Source organism: Cryptomeria japonica, chromosome 10 (genome assembly GCF_030272615.1).
Source record: "Cryptomeria japonica chromosome 10, Sugi_1.0, whole genome shotgun sequence".
In the NCBI taxonomy this organism is placed as follows: Eukaryota; Viridiplantae; Streptophyta; class Pinopsida; order Cupressales; family Cupressaceae; genus Cryptomeria; species Cryptomeria japonica.
Window position 1 is genome coordinate 92,596,069 of NC_081414.1, and position 23,436 is coordinate 92,619,504.

The following is a 23,436-nucleotide window of genomic DNA, read 5'->3' on the forward strand; positions in this document are numbered from 1 at the left end:
GATTTTTGATGAAACTCTAACTAGGTCTTGTTTTGACATCAATAGACCATCTCCACAAGGCTAGTGTGATCTTCTAAGGGAAGCTTTATGATGTTCAAATCATCACCGCAGGCATAGACACCATCAAGTTGATGCATATCAATGAAGAAGCGACAAATTGAAATTGAGCTTAAGCTGAATGATTCCAGTTGACTACACAAGGCAAGTCTGCAATCAACAAACTGCTAGTAGTATGGATATACGAATTCCACCATTAATCAATCGCATTTCCTCCATTCATCTAATCATCTACCATCTAGGATTGAAGACTCAACAAGAAACCATGCAAATTGCAAGAAACGACACACTTCACCATTACTTCAATGAAAATGGAGTTTGTTTACAATCAATGGCAACAATTTCTTGCCTTGTCCTCCTATTCTACTCTAATTGCTTCCAACTATTCTCTAACTATTCTAACTATTTACATACTATCTCTAACAATTGCTCATTCGCCTTTACAAATGAAATGCCAGGGCTTATATAGTGCCCACAATACAATTCGATGGCTTAGATCAATTCGAGATCAATGGCCAAGATTTTACAAGGAAAACCCTAATTAGGGTTTGTTACAACCATTACATAACATTTAATGCTTGACCAATGATAAAATTGTATTGCTTGGACACATGTCCTCTCTAGAAAAATCGACCAATGGATAGCCGGGGTAGGTACATCGGAGTTTGTGCCACCTTCCATGAGTTAAGTACATTGAATCTGGACATGCTGAGGTGGACCTCACTGATTGGAGACGTGATGACTAGGATGCCACCTCGTCTGACACTTGGTTGATACTCAATTTGGTAGCGTTGAGAAGTTATCTTTGATTAACTCTTCTAAAATTATTTGCTTCTTCAACGAGCCCTTGTCCTAACTCCATGTGTCCTTGATGTGCAAGACGATTGATGTACCTTGCCTTGGAAATGCTGGATTTGAAGAGGTCGCCCTTGTCCTGGCTTGATCGTCCCGGCGAAGACCGTCCTTGATCCGGCTTGATTTTCCTTGATGAGATCTCCATTTGATGCCTACACAACATTTCAAAATTAGCAACATGATTTTGCAATGAATAACTAGATTAGAGATTAAATTTAGGAAACTTCATAATAAGTCCTTGAGTTATCATTTCCTAAAAAACGATCGAGCTATTACAATTCAAAATTCAAAATTTAAGGCTATGACGATCAAAATTCGAAATTAAAACAAGGGATCTTGTCATACCTTACTTGAGAGCTAACTCTAGAATGCAAAACAAGGAATTTGCCTAGGCAAAATTAATGTTTGAAGCCTTTTCCACGTGATCTTCAAGCGAACGTCCTTCCTATCAACTTCGTCACCCTTGGGGTCTTTGATGTGATCTTCAATATTTTTGGCAAGTTCGCCTTAACTCTAACTTCAAGCTCGCACTCCCCTTTGAAGATGTTTTGCACCACCTTTGCTTTCTCCAAATCGCATGTAAGAGATGATTGAATAATGATTTGAAAATGAAATTTTCACCCTCCCTTTATAAGCGCTTACCTCTCATCACCATATAGGCCGACTTTTGTAAAAATAAAGCAATTTAAACGATTTTTAATAAATAACAAGGGCCGACCTTCATAAAACAAATAAATACCAAGCGCTCCATTTAAATTTTTTTTTTTTTTATTAATTAATAATTAATTATTAAATGCCTTTATTATTTAAATTATCAAATTCGATTTTTTACAAAGGCAAAAATAATTAATAAATATCAAGCGCAATATTTAAATGCTAATTAATTGAATTTTTTTAATTTATCGAATTTTAGCATTTAAAATAAATTCAAAAAATATTTGCTTGAGCGCCAAAATTGGAAAGTGAAAAAATACAAACCTCATCGCCCTGGTCCCTGACTGAGGGACAGGAGCGATCCATCAACTTGGTCTTGATTTTTGCATTTTTGACGTCCAAAGTCTCCAACCTTACGTTGAAATTGCCATTTTCGTTGGGTCCTTCGAGCTTGAGTGTCTTGCTTGTGTGAACAAGTGCCTCTTATGACCATTATCGCCCTGGTCCCTTGGAGAGGGACAGGAGCGATCTTCATGCTTTCTCCTAGATCTTACATCTTCAATCTCCAATTTCCATCATAAGGCGAATAATAACATTGTTTCTTCATTCCACGCTTGTCTCACTTGACTTCTACAAGACGTATTTGATGTTTGGAAGGTTATCGCCCTGGTCCTTGGGAGAGGGACAGGAGCGATCCTTGTCTTCTAGCTTGAAATTCTTCGTTCTTGATTTTAACTCCTCGTTCATCACCTTTCAAAAGATGTTTCAATCCCTTTGCAACTTTGTTTTGACATAATCTTCGAAGGATATCAAGTGTTCTAACAAATATCGCCCTAGTCCCTTGGTGAGGGACAGGAGCGATCCTGGTGTCCTAGCTCAAATTTGCAAACTTCCAATCTTTGCTTCTTGTTCATCGCTTTCCAAATGTCGTCCTTGATCTTGCCTATCCTTGCCTTGTCTTGATTTTGGAGGAAAATGAATGATCCTATGCAAATCGCCCTGGTCCCTGACTGAGGGACAGGAGCGAACTAGCTTCCTTGGCTCAATTGATGATCATTTAACGTTTGAAACCTTTGCATATCATCTTGTTAAGACGCCTTAGACCTTGTGCGACCTTGCAAAACCTTGACTTAACGTGATTTTTGAAGGATTTGGCAACTATAGTCAATATCGCTCTGGTCCCTTGGAGAGGGACAGGAGCGAATTTCAATGTTTTGAGCTTGTCTTTGCTTCCATTGACTTGTCATTGCCTTCATTGGGTAAAATGAAGTCCTTTGATCCTTCTTAGCCGCTTGGTACTTGTTAAACTTTCAAAATCTAGATCTTTATGAAAATTTCGCTCTGGTCCCTGCCTGAGGGACAGGAGCGAACTGGGACACTTGGTGCAAATCTTTCAATTTGGTGGTCTTTGTAACTTTGTTCATCATCGAGATACCTCAAAAATATCCTTGCCTCCACATATCCGGGCTTGGAGTGGTCTAAAACTTGGGATGAAGGCCAGATAACTAGGATATCGCCCTGGTCCCTTGCTGAGGGACAGGAGCGAATTTGTACTTTCAAGCTCAACTACACTTTGCCACTTTCAAAAATTATCTTCAACAGTCTTGTTGTGCCCCATTTTATTCATCTTTGGCTTGGAAATCATTCAAACTTGGCAAGAAATTCATCTAAGATAAAAATCGCTCAGGTCCCTGACTGAGGGACAGGAGCGCTCAGGCCAATTTAGATCCCATTTGGTGTCTTGCAATCTTCAATTTTGTCTTCAACGAATCTGTTACACCATCTTTGTTTGCCTTGAACCTAAAACTTGCTTGATTTTTGCCCAAAACACGCCTCATGAGGAATTTCGCTCTGGTCCCTGGGAGAGGGACGGGAGCTACACTAAACTTCGCCCTGGTCCCTGACTGAGGGACAGGAGCGATTTTGCTTCTAGGGTCAATTTTCCTCATGATTGCGCTTTCAAGTTATATTCAACCGATAAAATGTATCTCCTTTGATCTTCTCAATTCGCGAAATCGTTCAAATCTTTCAAGGACAAGGCAATTTTGGATTTCAAGCTCCGGTCCTTCAGTGAGGGACAGGAGCGATTTTTGCCCTCCAGGCCCAAATGCTTCACTTTTCACCATGAAATGTCTTTGCTAGGGAAGATATCATCCTGCTTCATGCTATGAATAAAAGTTAATGTCCAAACAAGGTCTAAAAATGTGTATATGAATAAAATCGCTCTGGTCCTTCAGTGAGGGACAGGAGCGAATTTGACCTTCTAGGCAAAAACTTCATCATTTCATTGTTTTTGATCAAGTCTGGATGCTCTATCATGCTCATTTCGTCCTTCACCATGCCTTTGATGCCTCAATTCGTCCAAACAAGGTCAGGAATGGCTCAAATAAGTGTTATCGCTTTGGACCCTTGGTGAGGGACAGGAGCGCTTCGCCTTGGTCCTCCTGGGAGGGACAGGAGCGAAATTCGCTCTGGATCCTCAGTGAAGGACAGGAGCGAAATTTGACTTTTCGAACTCTCTATCAGGATAACTTTTATGGAATATAACATTTAAGTATAAGTGACATTTATACTTTAAGTTATATTCCATATATACTTTCAGGATGTTTGAGAGTGGTTTCAGACCTCCAGGAGTTATATTGCAAAATCTAGTTTTTGGAGGTTTTTTCAGTTTCCAGACTTAGCCAAATTTCAGGATCAGGACATTCCAGACTTAGCCAAAATTCAGGATCAAGACCTCACTCAAGCCGGACTTGCTACCCTATTGATCTCCCCGACAGCATTCAAAATGCAAAGGCTAGCTAACAAAACCCTAAAAAAACCCAAAGAACAAAACCCTAAAAAGCAAAAAAAAGCAAGGGTCCCCATTTGCAATGGGGCGATGTGTGAAAACGTCACAACAGGCGCCAAAATGCCCATGGCATGGAAAATGTGAAAAAAGTGAAATTCCTTGCCCAGTGGAAAATTCCACCTAAGGATGAGTTAGGGTGTTAAAGGAGAGGGGTCGTGGAAAACCAAGAAGAATCAAAATTCCACCACAAGAGGAAAATAGCGCCCAAGTCAAGGAGAAAATGTCAAAATGACAGATGCATGGAAATGATCAAATTTCTCCAATTAGTGGATTCCACACCGAAGGTTGCAAATTTTCCAAGGCAAAGGGGAATTTGAAGGTCAGAAATGGAATGAAGAAGCAGGAAATCCCCTGGGGAAATTTTTAGAAAAACCCATTTTTAGACACCAAATCTCATCCAAATTTCAAAAATTTTGCAGATTTGGAAGCATGAGAGAATTCTCTCTCTCCTAGACCCATGTCCTAAATTTTAGGAAAATTCCTAAAAAATAGGAAATGTGGCAAATTGATGAAAAAGTCTCCTCGAGACAAGATGAACTCAAAAAGCACAAAAATATCCTTCCTCAAGGAACAAATTTCCAAAATTTCTTCTCTAGTTCTGAAATGTGCCTAAGGTTGGAAGCAGAACGTGAAAATCAAGGTTTAGAAAAGAAACTTCAAGAATTCAAAAAATTCCTTCCTCGAGGAAGAAATGTGCCCAAGGTGAAGAATTCCAAAAAAGTGGAAAAGTTGACTAAGTGTTGGAAATTCCTTCCTCCAGGATTGAATTCCAAAAAAGGTGAAAATTGACTAAGTGTTGTAAATTCCTTCCTTCATGACAGAATTCTTGGAAAAGGTGAAAATTTGGCTAAGTGTTGGAAATTCCTTCCTTCAAGACGAAATTCCAAGCAAGAAAGAAATCACACCCAAGGATGAATTGAAGACAAAATTTCTAAGGCAAGGAAGGAATCAAGGATGAACAAAACAAGAAATTTACCCCTGGGAAAAATTTTGGAAAATCCATTTTCGGGCATCAAATCACATCCAAATTTCAAAATTCTTTCGGATTTGATTTCATGAGAGAATTTTCTCTCTCCTAGAACCTGGAACCCTATTTTTCGAAAGCATCAAATCACATCCAAATTTCAAAATTCTTTCGGATTTGATTTCATGAGAGAATTTTCTCTCATGGAACCTAAAACCCTATTTTTCGAAAGTTCCTAAAAACTAGGAGATGGTGGAAAATCATTAAAAATCTCCTCCAGAGCAAGGAAAGTTCAAAAAACTTCAAGAAAATTCTTCATAGATCAAAGTTTTCTCTCCTAAAGTTTTCTCTCCAAGTGGTAATCGGATCAGCGCATGTTGAGTCAATGGAGCATCTTTTCGCATGCAGCTGTTGTGAGAATGCATAGTGGCGCATTCATTGTTGGAATATTTGACCATGGCGGCGGTAGCTAATTCATTGCATGGTAGTCGTCATACTTAATGCAGTAGTGGAGCATCTTTCGCATGTAACTATCATATTCAAGAGATGATGGAACATTTATTACACATTGGGCAAATTTGAAAGTAGTAGTGCATTTAATGCACAATAGATGTCATTTTGGGCACATAAAATTAATTGTATATGGGCATGATGGGTCATTAATTGCTGATTCCCACCTTGTTGCATCATGTGTGAGGAATCTTTTTGGGAAAACCCTAATTAGGGTTTGCATGTGTCCTCAAGGCATGAAGCCTATATAAGGGGTGACCCCCCTCATTTGTAAAAAGGGGGGAGATTTGTATGAAATTGTTGCGATAAGTTTTTGAGATAATAACAATGAAACATTGTTCTCTGATGGTGTCCACTTAAGTTATTTTTTTTCAAAACTTGAATGGTTTCACCTTCCTCACTTAGAATAGAAGTAGCATGGTGCTTTGATTTCAATGGAGAATGTAATGGTGTTTGATGAATTTCCATGGTTCATACTTTTTGCATCTTGCTAAGTGTAAGTTGCAGTGTAAAGTTAGCCTGAGCCACTAAATTTGTGCTGAGTTCGATTGTGGATAGTCGTTTGGATTGCGTCATTTTGGGTATTCAAATGCACTTTCTCGATCTGAAAATCCTTCAACATCCTCAAAAGATTGCACCGGTTCTTGCGTTGTAGTTAATCTTGGCAAAGCAGAGCTTGGTTTATTTGGAATTTGTCCACCAGTGCACTATCTATTGATATCATTGCCCATGGAGTAGATTTAGATCCTCTAACCCTTTCCCCTTTAATTTCAGTCTGTTCCAGTTCAATTCGTTCGAAGCAGAAGCAGAAGCATCATAGAATTGCCATATCCGATGTTGAAGTTTCACGCAACAGCAAAGAAGTGAAAGAACGATCCAAACGTAAAGCCCCTTGGATTACCAGCAATCACATCCGCCAACTGAGTCACGTTCGTAGCATAAAGGAACCTTGGAGTCAATTGTTTGAACTTTCTACAATCTTAGCACACAATCATACTTTGATCAAGAGAGAGTAAGGTGACCGTTGGTAACTTTATTTTGTGCTAGATACTGTCCTAAACAACACATCAACAAGTCTCATGAAAAGGCTACGATTTCATACAGAGGTTAAAGTCTACAAAAAGAATTGGTAATGTTATGTGTTAGGAAAGGGAACGGGAATTGTTATAAAAACAGGTCTGATTATTCAAGAGTTGTGTCTATTTTGAAAGAATACATTTTTTCATTTGACGATGATATAAATGTATAGTGAAGATGTGTGAAGAAATTGTAGAGCGGAAGGAACAGTCTAGGTTGTATGTGGAGAATTTAGAAGATCATATGTATATCAGAAAATCTGTATATGAAAATAATTTAATAGACTATTCAAGAAGATAGTTTGGAGCATTAAAATAAACTGTATGTATATATACAGAATATTTGATAAAGCATTTGCAATGATATTCATGTGATTTTGGAGCAGACTTTGTGTCTGATTGAAGCAAAAATTGGATCAGATTTTGTGCCCTATTTGGAGCAGGTTTTGGATCAGTCATTGAGCAGTCATAAAGCAGTATTAGATCAGATTTGTAAAGAGTGTTGGGGCAGATTTAGAGTGTGTTAGATCAGATTCGTGAAGTGATATAAAAGTGTATTTTGTAGAGAAAAATAATATCCATCATCCGTTGTTGAAGCAACATTAAAAGGTGGAAATTTGAATGAGAGGTTGGTGCCTCATTTCAGGTGGAGTTGGTGCTTCATCCTTGTGGATTGGTGCTCACTAAATCAGATTTGGGAGTTGGTGCTTCCAGTAGGTTGGTGCCTACAAATTCAGCTGTGGGAGTTGGTGCTTCCAGTGGGTTGGTGCTCACAAATTTAGATTTGGGAGTTGGTGCTTCCAGTGGGTTGGTTCTCACAAAATCAGATTTGGGAGTTGGTTATCACAAACGTAGGGGTTGGTGCCTACGAACATTGTAAAATAAGATATTCATATAAAAGCATTGATTTGTCGTGGTTTTCTCCCGTAAGGGTTTCCACGTATATATCTTGTGCTCTACTTGTGTTCATATTAGTTAAATCACATATGAATGTTGGTATGCAATGAATATGTTAAGAGATAAGTTATATACTTGTGATTGAAGTTGAAAAAGTTCAAATTGGTTGTTATACTGATTCACACCCCCCCCCCCTCAGTATAACCGTGTGCTCTTCAAACTGGTCCTTAGTCTTGAATTTTTCTGCCAAAGCCATATCTGAACCCTCATTCCCACTGCTATTGCCAAACTGCTTTAGCCATTTGTCTTGCTGCAAGTGTTTAGTGCTCTCTTCAAACTTCAAGTCAATGTCAGTGGCAAACATATTTAGAGTTTTGATAGAATGTTCAAACAAAGGTCATAATCTCTTGAGAGTGATTACCACTATTTTTTTTCTTCCATTTTGTGTCCAATAGCATTTAATTGTTCTCTAATATCCTTGATTTTTGCCAAATGATCTTGTAAAGATCCATTTTCATCCATTTCTATTGAAAATAGTAAATTCTTCAGTAAAAAGACTTCGCCTTTGTCTAAAGTTTCATGCAACTCCTTCGATCACTTCCAAATAGCTAGACCTCACCACCAACTTGTACTTCTACCAGCACTTTATTAGTCACAAAGAGTTTTATCGACTTCACTGCTTCTCTATTCTACTCATCAAACTTGTTTTGGTCATTTCTTCTTACTGTTGGTCTTGTGTCATACTCCAACACAGTCTAATGTCTCCACTCAAAAATAGCCAGTACTTATTGTTTCGAAGTATTATAATTCTTCCCAAAATAACATTTAGTTATCTTCAAATATTATAATCCATAAACTAACCCTTTTTTTCATAAAAAATCTGCTAATGAAATATAGATTTATAGTCAAAAATCTAACTTAAGAATATAAAACAAACCAAATAAAGTTGTGTATTACCTACCACAGCCAAGGGATATGGGGGGCCAATAGTCCCCATAAGAGAGTTTGGAGGTAGGAGCCCCCATAAAAATAATTGGACCCTTAAATTTGGCTTTTTTACCGATGGTTCTATGCCCATTTTACTATAAAGCTGCTTAACAGTTTCCTCCAGCGTTGTGCCTATAAATACTTGAACATGGATTAGAGTTAAGCAAAAGTGCAAAACATCTAATTGTATTGTTAATGGTTGAGTTAATCCTATCAGTTCTATTTTTTACTGGGATTTTTTCCCAAAAGGGTTTCCTAGGGTAAAATCTCTTGTTGTATGATAACTATGCCATTATTTTTTTCTGCCACATTTATGATTCTATTAGCATTGTTTTTAACATAGTTTTCTAAAACTATATGATGAGTGCTCCTAAAGACATACCACAGAATATTAGAATAATATCTTTCTCTCTGTGTTATTAATGGTCATTTAAATTGTTTCTAATTTTGCCTCTAGTTAACTATTGTTTCTTTTAGAAACATCGTCTTTGTAACTCTATTTAAAGGAGCTTTGTCTCCTTGATTAATTGAACAACATCGATTCTTTGAAATCCATATGCTTTTGCATCTGTATTACAGAAAAGGAAATGAGACAATATAGATGAGGAATAAAATAACACAAAGGGGACATATCTAGGATCTGTTTGACCTAAAACCTTTGTTTTCTTTTTAATCACAAGACTAACGTCTCTAGCCTCATGAATTGAGAAACAAGAGGTTTTCTTTTACCTCACAAAATGAACGTATTGTTGGAACTGACAAATTTTCTAGGGTTTTTTCTTCAAATCTGATAAGTTTATGTCTTAAACCCTAAGCCCTAGGAGTTCCCATTCAAGTTTGTCACTTTATGTTCTCATTGATCGGTGACTTACCTAGCCATTTCCTTAATTTAAGTTGTTCACTTATGGCCTTTGCATTCGTTCATTTACCAGCCCCATTTCCTAGTGATCAGCTTGAGCAAATTAATGTGTGTGCTTTTAAAAAAGACTTAAGTTGCACCTGCGCGCCCATTTGGTGGTCCCTACCTTGGTCTTCGTTGGCATCCATGTCAGTTCTCATTGCATCACTCAGTTCCTTTCTATCTCACATTCTTGTTTACTAATCTTTCCCAAGCCACAATTATGCGCCCTGTTGCCACATGTCCTTGTTTGTGCTTGGTTGTTTGCTAACTGTATGCCACAGCAATCTTAACTGTTGTTATCTCACTGGTGTCACGTGTTCTCAATGCATTGCATATTCTTATAAGAATCAAGGTTTGAAAGTGCAATAATGCGCTATTGCAACATGGGACGATGACATGTCGTGGGCTTGGGCTTTTCCTTCAATCTCTTTGAAGTGACTAATTTATGAGTAAAATCTACACAAAGTTATATCGTGCATTTGCTTCACATCATGGGTTCTAAAAAGCCAAGCCTCTCCAAGTTGCGATGGTGCAAAAGTGTGACACCTATCCTTGTCAGTGCCATGAGGATCTAGTTGTGCCTCCTTACATACTTTGCATTCACTATGGAACTGGTTGGGTGACATGTAAAGTGATCTCTTATGTGGCTTAATTAAATTGATCTGATTTCTTCAATTCATTGTAACTTCATAATGGAGGATTTTCAAATAAAGTAAACGTTGTGATCATCATTGATCTGTACTGTGCTATCTGAAGATCGATGGCCAACAATCGAAGTTGAGAAACAGTCTGCTGTGAACATCCTATTCATGCATGATTGTTAATGGTGAAAATCGATTGTTAACTATTAGAATTCCTCGGATTTTTACATCAAATGCATTCATAAATTCCTCAGATTTTTACATCAAATGATTTCATTTGAGTCCACAAGAGTTTCTAAAAGCAGCCAATGTGAAGAATTTGCTCAATTCGAATCTCTCTAGTGTTCCCAAACACAAACTAGGCTTCCCAAGCGTTATGTAGGTAAGTTTGTGATTCTTGCCCTAATTAGTGAATTTGTGGCCTGAATCGTGTGCTTTCGTGTTGTGAATTTTTTTGTGCTTTCATGTTGTGAAATTTTTTGTGCTTTCGTGTTGTGAAATTTTTTGTGCTTTCATGATGTGAATTTTTTTGCTTTACTTTGAAATTGTTGAAAATGCCATAATCTGTTGAATTTTTAGAACCCCTCATTATCTCCAAAATCCTAGTTCTTCAAAAACCCTAAAAAATGAGCCAAACCAGCTCTCAACTCCCAAAACCAAAAAGGGCACTAGATTAGGACCTTATGATTCAGCTCCCAGGAACATCAAGAAAAACAATGCATGCCCAAAGGTCTAGCATCTTGTCAGATAAATTGATAGATGGTGCAAGGGATTGCAGAGATATACAAATCCCTATTAATGGATGGTTATTATTTGAGCATTAGTACGAGAAGGGTTTCTCAAAGCGACCTATCTCAAATGTTTGGAACCTACACATTGGAAAAATAATTGTTCCAAATGTTTTTGTAAATGTCAACTTCATAAGAGCAATTGCAAGTAGATATGATGAAGAAAATAAGGCTATCTTGAGCAGCAATGGAGTGTTGGTCAGAAAAGATAAGGAATATGTATCTAAAGCTGTCAATTTGAACTTAGCAGCAAACAAAACTATTGACATTAATTCCTTGACAAATGAGTATCAGAGAGATAGAGCTAGTTACAGAGTCAATTGGTTGCCAAAACACAAAAATAGGGGTGTGGATAGGAGGCCAGTAAGGTTTTCTCAAACCGAGATGAAGCCTTTTAGTGTTGATATCTTTGAAGATTATTTTATCAAAAATTACCATGCCTTGTGTCACATTCTAGGGGTGGACTTTAGAACTCAGATGCCTATGCATTTAATGATGCTAGTTGCAGACATTCAGAATGTAGAGGTGAACAGGGAATTTGGTTTTGCCTCTTTCATCGAAGAAGGAATTCACCAACAATCAATAGCTATAAGGAATGATCATAAGGTGGTATATTTCAATGGTATTCTTTACTATACCATCTTTTTCTTTATGGTGGAAAGAACATTTGGGATAAGGCAATGCAACTGAGGCTCTATGATTATAAGAAAGTCCCACTTCCAATATAGTATTGGACATACATTTGGGATATGCACTATCCAAATTCCAATTATGTGGTGTTCAAGGAATGTTTTGTGTGGCCAATTCAGAGATATCTCGGTTTTGTATTAGATAGGTTGCTAGAGGCAATAATGAATTTCTTGAGACCAAAAGATAGGCTACCTAAATTAGGGATTCGACACAATTGGGGAGATTGGTATCTCCATTTGAACATAACAGTTATAAGAGTTGGGTCTCTTGTCAAAACATTTTGCCCAGGTATGTGCCAAAGAGAATTGCATACTTATAAATTATTTGGCAATTGAATGAAGCAAACAAAACACATTTGAGAAACCATAATAAAGGTTCATTCTTCCCCACTTCAAATCTTCTCTAATAAAATGTTAACAACGAAAAGAAGGATTGGAGCTGTTATACCCAATCTTGCAAGCTTACAAAATGAGTTTAGATGTCTGTAGAGATTGTGAACCAAAGTATTTAATCAACCAGTTTAGGATGAGTGCAAAAAGGTCAAACTTCTACCATAAAGTTCTCATAGTAGAAGATGTGGTGAGAAATTACATGTTTGATCAAGAAGTAAGGGTCAAGAAAGAAAAATGGAGTGCAATATGGAAGGGGGAGGAGCAGAGAAAGGAGGATCCAAATTATCTAGGAGCCTTTCATGAAATTGATGGGCATCAATGATGATAAGAAACTCCCACTTCCAATACAATGTTGGATATAGATTTGGGATATGCACTATTCAAATTCCAGTTATATGGTGTTCACGGAATGCTTTGTGAGGCCAATTTTCAGAAATCTTGGTGTTGTATTAGATGGGTTGCTAAAGACAATAATGAATTTCTTGAGGCCAAAAGCTAGGCTACTTGAGTTAGGGATTCAACACAAGGGGAGATTGGTATCTCCATTTGAACACAACAACGATAAGAGTACATGGTGTTGGAAGTCTAAGTTATGTTGTCATTGATATCAAACTTGTTGGTGGCCCGAATGTCTCATTGGTCCGGATGTGGTCTCATCTTTTATCTTGTATTCGATGTCAAACTTGTTTGTCCAGATATGGCCCGGTCTGGATGTGATCTGGTCTTTTATCTTGTCCTTGATGTCAAACTTGTTGGTCCGGATATGGTCTAGTATGGCTACAATCTTGTGTTGTGCAAACTACTAGTGGTTACAGTTGGTAACAAGTGAGTCGTTATTGTGTCATACAAGTATATGAAGGTTTCTCTATTTTTGTATTGTTAAGAATGTCAAAAATTGGTGTTGTTGTTGAGTTTGATTAGTGCCTCAATTGAAGTTTGTTATGGAAGATGATCAGAGATGTATGATGTTGATGTTATTGTTGATGTTATTGTTGAGTTTGATTGGTGACTGTTGACGTGTATTTTGTACACCATCATACACAGAATAAAATACCTAAAGGCATCTTATCCTCTCTTGAGAAAATAGTCTCTAACTGCTGAAGATTCGCATAAAGGATCAGTTAGGAAGACTCCAAGGTTCTTTTGATGTAGGGTCTCTACGTGTGGACAAGCTCCAGTGGTATGATGTGATTTGCTGGAATCACAAGGGGACTTACATTGAACTTCCGATCTGCTTTGCTGGACACAGGCTCTTACTAACTTAGATTTGAAGAAATGAAAAAGGATAAGGGCGAAGAGAGGATCTAATCCTAATACTAAGAATGTAGGAGCAATGATTGGATTTTTGATGAAACTCTAACTAGGTCTTGTTTTGACATCAATGGAACATCTACACAAGGCTAGTGCGATCTTCTAGGGAAGCTTTATGATGTTCAAGTCATCACCGCAGGCATAGATACCATCCAAGTTGATGCATATCAATGAAGAGGCGACAAATTGAAATTGAGCTTAAGCTGAACGATTCCAGTCGACTACACAAGGCAAGTTTGCAATCAACAAATTGCTAGTAGTATGGATGTACGAATTCCACCATCAATCAATCACATTTCTTCCATTCATCTAATCATCTACCATCTAAGATTGAAGACTCAACAAGAAACCATGCAAATTGCAAGAAAAACGACATATTTCACCATTACTTCAATGAAAATGGAGTTTGTTTACAATCAATGGCAACAATTTCTTGCCTTGTCCTCCTATTCTACTCTCTAACTACTAACTACTTTCAACTATTTCTAACTATCTCTCTCTAATTCTCTCTAATTCTTTACAAATGAAATGCCTGGGCTTATATAGTGCCCACAATACAATTTGATGGCTTAGATCAATTCAAGATCAATGGCCAAGATTTTACAATGAAAACCCTAATTAGGGTTTGTTACAACCATTACATAACATTTAATGCTTGACCAATGATAAAATTGTATTGCTTGGACACATGTCCCTTCTAGAAAAATCGACCAATAGATAGCCAGGGTAGGTACATCGGAGTTTGTGCCACCTTCCATGAGTTAAGTACATTGAATCTGGACATGCTGAGATGGACTTCACTGATTGGAGAAATGATGACTAGGACGCCACCTCATTTGACACTTGGAACTTGGTAGATATTCAACTTGATGTTGTTGAGAAGCTTGCTTTAATTAATTCATCTGGAACTATTTTGCTTCTTCAACGAGCCCTTGTTCTAACTCCTTGCGTCCTTGATGTGCAGGAAGATGATATACCTCGCCTTGGAACACTGGATTGAAAGAGTTCGCCCTTGTCCTGGCTTGATCGTCCTGGCGAAGACCGTCTTGGATCCGGCTTGATTTTCCTTGAAGAGATCTCCATTTGATGCCTACAAAACATTTCAAAATTAGTACCATGATTTTGCAATGAATAGCATAGATTAGAGATTAAATTTTAGGAAACTTAATGATAAGTCCTTTATTAATCATTTCCTAAAAAAGATTGAACTTATTGAAATTCAAAATTTCAAAAATTCAAAATTTAAGGCTATGACGATCAAAATTCGAAATTAAAACAAGAGATCTTGCCATACCTCACTTAAGAGCTTAACTCTAAAATGCAAAATGAGGAATTTGCCTAGGCAAAATTTGAAATAAGATAGTCTTCAACGTGATCTCCTTCTTCAAAATATCAACTTCGCCACCTTTGATATGTCCTTGACTTGATCCTCTAACACCTTGGCAAGTTCGCCCAATATAGATTCGCACCACCTTGGAAGTTACTAGCGCCTTCTAACTTGACATGAAATTCGCTCCTTGAATACAACTTCGCACTTTCCTTTGTCTTCCTCAAGATCGCATGTAAGAAATGACAAATAATGATGTGAAAATAACAATTTCCACCCTCCCTTTATAGCGCTCACCTCTTATTCACCTTTAGGCCGACTTTGGTAAACAAGACAAATTTAAAATAAAAGGCCGACCCTTACAAACTAAGCGCTCCTTTTGATTTTTTTATTAAATTAATAATTAATTATTAAATGCCTTTATCATTTAAATTGTCAAATTCGATTTTTATAAAGGCAAAAATAATTAATAAATATCAAGCGCAAATTTTAAATGCCATTTTTAATTAAATTTTCAATCCATCGATTTTAGCATTTAAAATAAATTTAAAGAAATGTGTTTGAGCGCCAAATTTTGAAGATGAAAATTGCGTACCTCATCGCCCTGGTCCCTGACTGAGGGACAGGAGCGATCCATCAACCTTGTCTCGATACTTGCACTTTTAACGTTCAAAGTCTTGATCTCCACGTTGATTTTGTCATTTTCGCTAGGTCCTTCAAGCTTGATTGACTTGTTCTTGCAAATGAATGTCCTTTAGATATGATATCGCCCTGGTCCCTTGGAGAGGGACAGGAGCGATCTTCATGCTATCTCCTTGATCTTACATCTTCGAACTCCAATTTTCATTGTGAGGGACAAACAATGTTATTCCTCCATTCCACTTTCATTTCACTTGAATTCAACGAGGCGTTTTGGTGTTTAGAAGAATATCGCCCTGGTCCCTTGGAGAGGGACAGGAGCGATCCATGTGGTCTAGCTTGAAATTCATCGTTTTTGATTTTAACTCCTCGTTCATTGCCTTCCAAATGACGTCCTTGACCATGCCTATCTTTGCCTTGTCTTGGTTTTGACGGGACATGAGTGTTTTGATGAAAATCGCCTTGGTCCTTGTCCAAAGGACAGGAGCGATATGAGTTCCTTGCACAAATTGGTAACACTTTGACGTTCAAAACTCTTGCATATCATCTTCAAAAGACACCTTATACCTTGTGTGATCTCGAAAAACCTTGACTTGGCATGAGTTTGAAGGAAAATGAAGGATCCCATACAAATCGCCCTGGTCCCTTGGAGAGGGACAGGAGCGATATAGCCTCTATGTTCAACTTGATGATCATTTTACGTTCGAAATCTTCGTGCATCACCTTTTAATCAAGCCATGGACCCTCTATGATCTTGCAAAACCTTGACCTCACGTAAATTTCGCATGAATTGGCCAATATATCCAATATCGCTCTAGTCCCTTGGAGAGGGACAGGAGCGAAATTCATCATTGTGAGCTTGTTCTTGTTTATTTCAACTTAGAATTATCTTCAACGCGTGTAATGTCGTCCTGTCGATCCTTGTGGTAGCTTGATACTTGCTTGTCTCTTGAAATCTATGCCTTAATGGAAATATCGCTCTGGTCCTTTGGAGAGGGACAGGAGTGAACTTGCTCTTGTGGTCTTCATTTCACTTTGCTAGCTTCCAAATTTATATTCAACGGGTTCGTAATGCGTCCTTCCATTCATTCATGCCTTGGGATCGATTGAAACTTAGCAAGAAAATCATTTATAACAAAAATCGCTCTGGTCCCTTCCTGAGGGACAGGAGCGAACTAGGACATTTGGGTCGCTTGTTGATGTTTGGCAATCTTCAATTTATCTTCAATAGGTTCAACTTGCCCTCTTTCTTGCCTTCAAACATAAAACTTGCTTGGTCTTTGCCGAGATCGTACCTTGTGAAGAATTTCGCTCTGGTCCTTCAGCGAGGGACAGGAGCGAATTTGACCCTCTAGGCAAAAACTTCATCATTTCGTTGTTTTTGATCAAGTCTGGATGCTCTATCATGCTCATTTCGTCCTTCACCATGCCTTTGATGTCTCGATTCGTCCAAAGAAGGTCAGGAATGGCTCAACTAAGCATTTTCGCTCTGGTCCCTTGGTGAGGGACACGAGCGATTCGCCTTGGTCCCTTGGAGAGGGACAGGAGCGCTTTTCGCTCTGGACCCTTGGAGAAGGACACGAGCGAAATTTGACTTTTCGCACTCTGAATCAGGACAATTTTAATGGAATATAACATTTTATAAGTGACATTTCCTTCTATGTTTCTTCTTTCTTATACTTTAAGTTATATTCCATATATACTTTCAGGATGTTTGAGAGTGGTTTCAGACCTCCAGGAGTTATATTGCAAAATCTAGTTTTTGGAGGTTTTTTCAGTTTCCAGACTTAGTCAAATTTCAAGATCAGGGCATTCCAGACTTAGCCAAATTTCAGGATCAGGACTTCACTCAAGCCGGACTTGCTACCCTGTTGATCTCCCCGACAGCACTTCAAGTTATATTCATTTGATAAAATATACCTCTTTGGACCTTTTCACATCGTAAAGATGTTAAAATCCTGCAAGGACAAAGCAAAATTGGATTTGTAGCTCCGGTCCTTCACTGAGGGACAGGAGCGATTTTTCCCCTGGAGGCATTTCTGTGTTCATGAAAATTTTCAATTTATATTCAATGGAAAGATCTCGCCTTTCTCCATCACTTCCAATTCGTAATTCATCTTGACCCTGCAGGAATAGTAAGATATTTGAAAACGAGCTCCTGTCCTTCACTGAGGGACAGGAGCGATTTTGCTCCTACAGGCCAAAATATCATGATTTTACACATTTTATCACTTCACAAGGCGAAAACAAATCATTTGAAATGCCTAGGATCAAAATTCAAAAAAGTCAAAATTTGGTCAAAAATATTCAATTGGACAAAAATTCACATTTCATCTTCAACACTTAGACAAATTTAAGCTCTGCATCAACATTCCAATTGAAAATTAGACCATTCTGGCGAATTCATTTCATTCAAAATTTGCATTCTAGAAAAGGAAATTCAAAAAGCTCCCAAAACCGACTGGATTCAAACCAAAACCCTAAAAAGCAAAGCGAAAACGAGCAAAAAACATGGGTCCCCATTTGCAATGGGGCGATGTGTGAAAACGTCACAACAGTGACTTAGTTAAAGTTTGTTGTGGAAGATAATCGAAGATGTATGATATCAATATATGCTACTTGGTGTTGTTGTTGAGTTTGATCGGTATCTTAGTTAAGGTTGTGCTATCATTAATGCTATAGTAAGTTGGTGACTGGCATTCAATGGTATATTTGACCTAGTATTGAGTACTCAAATATATTTGGATGTTGTCATTGTCTGGTAGAGATGTTATGCTTACATAAGGACATTTCTAGAAGGGGTATAGCAGAAGTTTCAATATCCAAGAAAGAGTACTTAATGCTCCAATGAAAGAATGCTTTAATCTGGATTGTGAAGAGTATGGTGTGCGGAGTTGGATATAACGTTAATGTTTTGTGAACAGTGAACTATCAAGTTTGCAGGTCCTCTAGTTGCTCAGATGATGAAACTAGTTGTTGTTGGTCTATGACAGTGAGTGTGTCTATCAGACTGGTCCATAATCTGCTTGGCGGCTTCGGGATATGTGAATTCAGGTACTGCGGTTTGGAGGACATGCTTATTTGGTTTGTGCAATGTTCCAATTCTAATCTCTGGTGTTGCTTTCATATCGCATGTGAGTTATTGTCATATTCTCGTGTAGACAGCAGGCAATGATTAGAAACATTAAACAATACATGTACATAAATATATATATATTCAATACATAACTTATTTTTACCACTTAAAATACGTTTTATCTTAACTAGTAATGAAAGGATGCGTCCATTCCCAAGCCACCTCCGGAATAGACACCATGTTTCAAAGGGAATCACGTGGTTTCAAAGAGGTATAAAACCGCACCCCAAGGAAACACAAGAGAGGGGGTGACAAGGAGAGAAGGACAAGGAGAAGCATCCAACAGGTAACTTCGTTACTCAATAATAATATTTATTTTAGTTTTCATAATTTATGATGCCTAGACAACCATGAGGACTGCCCTGGGAACGCATCAATCAACCGACGATATGAAAGGGCTAGTCGCTGGTTCTTCCCAGCGATGAACAACAAGCACCTAGTAAGCATTCCTTCCCATCACCAGTAGGCTGGTACGTCCCTAGGCCAATCCGCTTAAATCTCGAAATGTTGAAGTATGTTTTGTGCAAGTTGTATTAAATATGTTTTCATTCCTCATATAACAATAATTAATATAATTTAACTAGTGACCCAGATTAATTGCTAAATCGGTTCCATGCCTAAAAATGTCTTACCAAATGAACTAAGCACATCTGTAATGTACAAAAGGGTAAAATGAACTTAATCTTCACGCTAGATAGGTAACCTGCAATATCAGGTTTAGAATGCTGCATTAAAATACACTTTAGTGATAGATAAAAGAATAAAAATAATTCATTCATTCTCAGACACAACTAATATGTAGAGAAAAGGAATACTAATTAATGATAGTCATGTTTTGCAACTAGGCACAAATATAATGAATTAATCCCTACAAATATATATATAATGGATAAATGTTAACCAACTAATATAGTCATGAAACTATGTTTTATGTATGCATTTGTTATCTTCCTGATATCCTTTATTTGTTAGTACATTCAAGATAATGAGTGCAAGCCAAGGGTATGCTGGGCCCATCCTCAGGTGGCCCTATTAGCCCTAAGAGATGGGATGGGTTTGGATGGGTAGCCCAGCCAACCTGGAAAATCCTCAAAATATAGAATGGGTCATGTATGTATTTTGTGCTGCATGTTTGCCCTCTCAGGTAAACGGTTAAATGCAGAAAGTAAATGCACAGAACATAATGGAAATATATTAAATAACCAGCCTCTGTATTAGTTCCACAGTCCATGTACAATAAGTGCTTATAACATTACATCTGACACGACTAACATGATCCTACTTCGAAGAAAAGGTACACAATATATAATACCCGAAGGAGTGCGACACAACTGTCGCGACTCCAACTACCTACTCGTCGGCTAACTAACTGACCGCCGTAACTCAATATTACCGACGACAACATAAACATAATATGACAACATAACATAATGATTATTCCCGGCAACATCATCCCCCCCAAGAAAAAGAAGTCGACTCCGACGACTTAATACAAAATAGAGATGAACGGCAGGAACTATTGATGCCAGTCGGGCCCAGATCTTATACACTTGCTGCGTCCTCGCCTGAAAACCCTTTTCTGCTACCATCCGATGCTCAAGTGCGGATTTCACCGATATTGCTTCCTTTGCCATCACAGTCCTCTTGTGCCTAACCCAAACTTGTCTGCAAAACACGTTTTTCAGTCTCAGCTTCCACCAACTGCTACTCAAATGATACTGTCTCCCTAGCCAATTTGTCCTCGATAGCCACCCGTGCTGCTCTCCCAGCATCCAACTCCTGGGTACGCTGAACTAAGTCTCACGCGACTATTGCCTCCAACCTGGTGGTCAGCTCCTCCCGAGCCCTCTATGCATCCACCAAGGCAACCTCACGTCCAACCGAGACATACTCCGAGTTCCTCAAAGCGTACCAGTCATGCCTGGAGGTGGCCACAATCCGCTGGCACAAATGCTAGGAGACACCTCAAATCCTCCATCACACTCCCCAAAGGCTAATAACTAAACTGAATAACTCCCTAGTGTCATACAACTGCGCGGACCTGCAATGCCTTCCCTCAAACTCTGTTTGTTCGCAACCTCCAAATCCGTAACCCTCTACGGCTTATGGCTTCCCCGCCAATGCTTAGCTGTAGGCTTCTTTCTCACAGTACGGATAACCACAACACTTCCTGTGGTATTCTGTAGCTCAAAAATAAACTGGGGGTCTGGGGGCAACGCCCCCAGCGGGGTCGAGGGGCAGCGCCCCTTGCGGGGTCTGGGGCAGCGCCCCAGCGGGGTCGAGGGGCAACGCCCCCGCGGGGTCGAGGGGCAGCGCCCCAGGTGCGCTCCTCCTTTTCCACTCTGAATTTCCAGTGTCCTGGCTTCAAACTCCAGCGAATCATTTTAAATCTGGTCGTCGTCTTTTTTTTTTTTTTTTTTTTTTTAGCACTGTAATGTCCCCGATTGCACCCCAGCCATACAACCTCCCTGTACGGTCAACAATAGCATTGGCACCTCCGATCGTGCGGCCACCTTCCCAATCGTGCAGCCACCTTCCCGTGCGGCCTACACCCCTCCACCGTACGGCGGACCATGACGGCTGTGCGGGGGTTTATGCTGGGTGTGCGATTGATTCATGTTGCGGCAACAACCTTCGGTGGCTCCCACCGCACGGTGTGACCGCCGCACGATGGTGTCACCGTCGGTGGTTTCACCGCACGGTGGTGTCACCTTGGTGGTCCCACCGTACGGTGGCCATTTTCCTTTTTTTCCATTTTGTACGTTTTTTTTTTTTAATTTTGACCATACGGTCGTTGTCGTACAACCGTACGGTTTTTTCAAAAAATTTAATAAATCTTTGATCGTACGGTCGCCTGCCGTACAACCGTATGTTCTTTCTTTCTTTCTTCCAACCGTACGTTCATCTGTCGTACGGCCCCGTACGGTGGTGGGTTTTTTTTTCACTTTTTTTTTTTTTTTTTGAAATTGTCTAGAAAGTCTTCGGCTTGAGTCCCCTGTGTCTGGGATCGCCCTTCATCCTTCTCGGTTTTCCTCGCCCAAAAGTCTCCTTTTGTCCCGTGCCTCTCAAGTCGCCTGCCCGGCCTCTTAGGTCCCCTTCCATCCTCTCGGGTCCCCCTTCGAGCTCTCGAGTGTTCGTCCGGCCTCTCGGGTCCCCTGCGCGCTTCCCGTGGTAGGGTTTGAATTTGGGCCCGTTGGTGGCAAGTCTATTTTCAATGGCCATCGGAAGACCTGGAACCACAAATTCTACAAGGACCACGACCTCCTTCCCGTACATAAGAAGAAAAAGGATAATAAAGATTTTGAAGGCTGCGGCCTTCCACACAGGGTTCCAATCGTTGCCGACACTCTTCGGATTATTTACGTCGCCAGGGTTTGGAGCGTCTCCCTTCCAATATTCTCTGTATTCCGGCAGGTACACCTCTATTGGTTGCTCTGGTTCCTCTACTTCGAGCCTGTAGCTTTGGAACATTTCGTAATCCTCCATTTGCTAGTGGAAGAGCCCGTTAAGTGAGCATACCTCATCTTCAAAACATCCCTCCAATTCGAGCACCCCTTCACTGTTCGGCTCCATCGCGTTCTTGCCCTTGCTTTCATCGGGACCCCCTTCCCCTTTATTAGAGTCCTCTGAGTCCGAGTCGGAAGAGGCGAGCTCTTCGCCAACATCTTGGGTGTGTAGGTCAATGGTATATTTCCGCCCTCCCTTCTCCATGGAAAGTGTATTTTTCTTCCAGTTGTGGTTTACCCTTGCGTTGATCAACCACGCTCTCCCCAGAATGGCGTCATAGCCTTTCTTCTTCGAGGGAATAACCACGAAATCTAACAAGAATGGTTGCGTACCAATTGTCACTTGCTGGGCCATCAACAGGCCGAGTGGCTTAATGCCGTGTTGGTCCACTCCCACCAGGTTGAATGTGGGTGGCCACAAGGTGGGCTTCCCCAGCCGCTTCCATGTTTCTTTTGGTAGTACATTCACCCCAGATCCCCCATCCACAATGGTGTCCTTCAGAATGGTCCCACGGATACCCATTTCTACCACAGCTGGGTGTCTACCACTGCTCACGGCTAGTAACATCAGGTCAGTCGAAGGGCTGACGGAAACCTCCACCTGTGGTGTACTCTTCGAAGCGGTGGCAGGAACCCCTACCTGTAGTGCACTCGACGATGCGGTGGCGGGAACCCCTACCCGTGGTGCACTCGATGATGCGGTGGCAGGAACCCCTACCTGTGGTGCACTCGACGATGCGGTAGCGGGAACCCCTACCTGTGGTGTACTCGATAATGCGGTGCTTTGCACATTGGTGAAGATGGCAGTCCTTAATTGTGGCATAGAGTCTAGAAGGTCTTTTACCTTTATCGGCACCTCCATCTGCAAGATTCGCCCAATGATGTTATTTTCTGCTTCCGTACAGGATGATGTACTCGCCACCTCGTTGTCCCGTCGTTCAGTCGTCATCTCACGTTCAATATTGGCCTTTGCCTCCCATAATCTCTCCTTCTCCGTACGGGGGTCGAGATAAGTGGCTTTTTTCGTCTGGGCGCGGGTGATCGCCAATACTTCTTTCTCACCAGTCTTCTCAGCCTTCTCAATGTTGAGGAGATTAACCCCTGCCTGCGGGCAATTTGCATCCTCATGGTCGCCTGGCCCACACCAACGGCAGAGGTGCTGAGGGGTGGCTTCCTTCGTGCAATCACGGGCTAAGTGCCCCCACTGATTACAGGCCCTACATTGGATAATTGGCCGGCCCTTGGCGTCATACT

General features: G+C 39.9%; 1 protein-coding gene across 2 annotated transcripts in view; it reads right to left on the reverse strand.

Annotated features, from left to right (window-relative positions):
* Nucleotides 1-23,436, reverse strand: part of LOC131049626 (uncharacterized) — a 77,604-nt gene that overhangs the window by 8,106 nt on the left and 46,062 nt on the right. The window contains exon 3 of one of the 2 annotated variants that reach the window (XM_057983683.2): nucleotides 951-1,064. The exons of the other annotated variant lie outside the window; for it this stretch is intronic. Coding sequence (XP_057839666.1) covers nucleotides 951-1,064 — 114 coding nt within the window. The remainder of the gene's footprint in view (nucleotides 1-950; nucleotides 1,065-23,436) is intronic. 2 annotated transcript variants of the gene reach the window in all.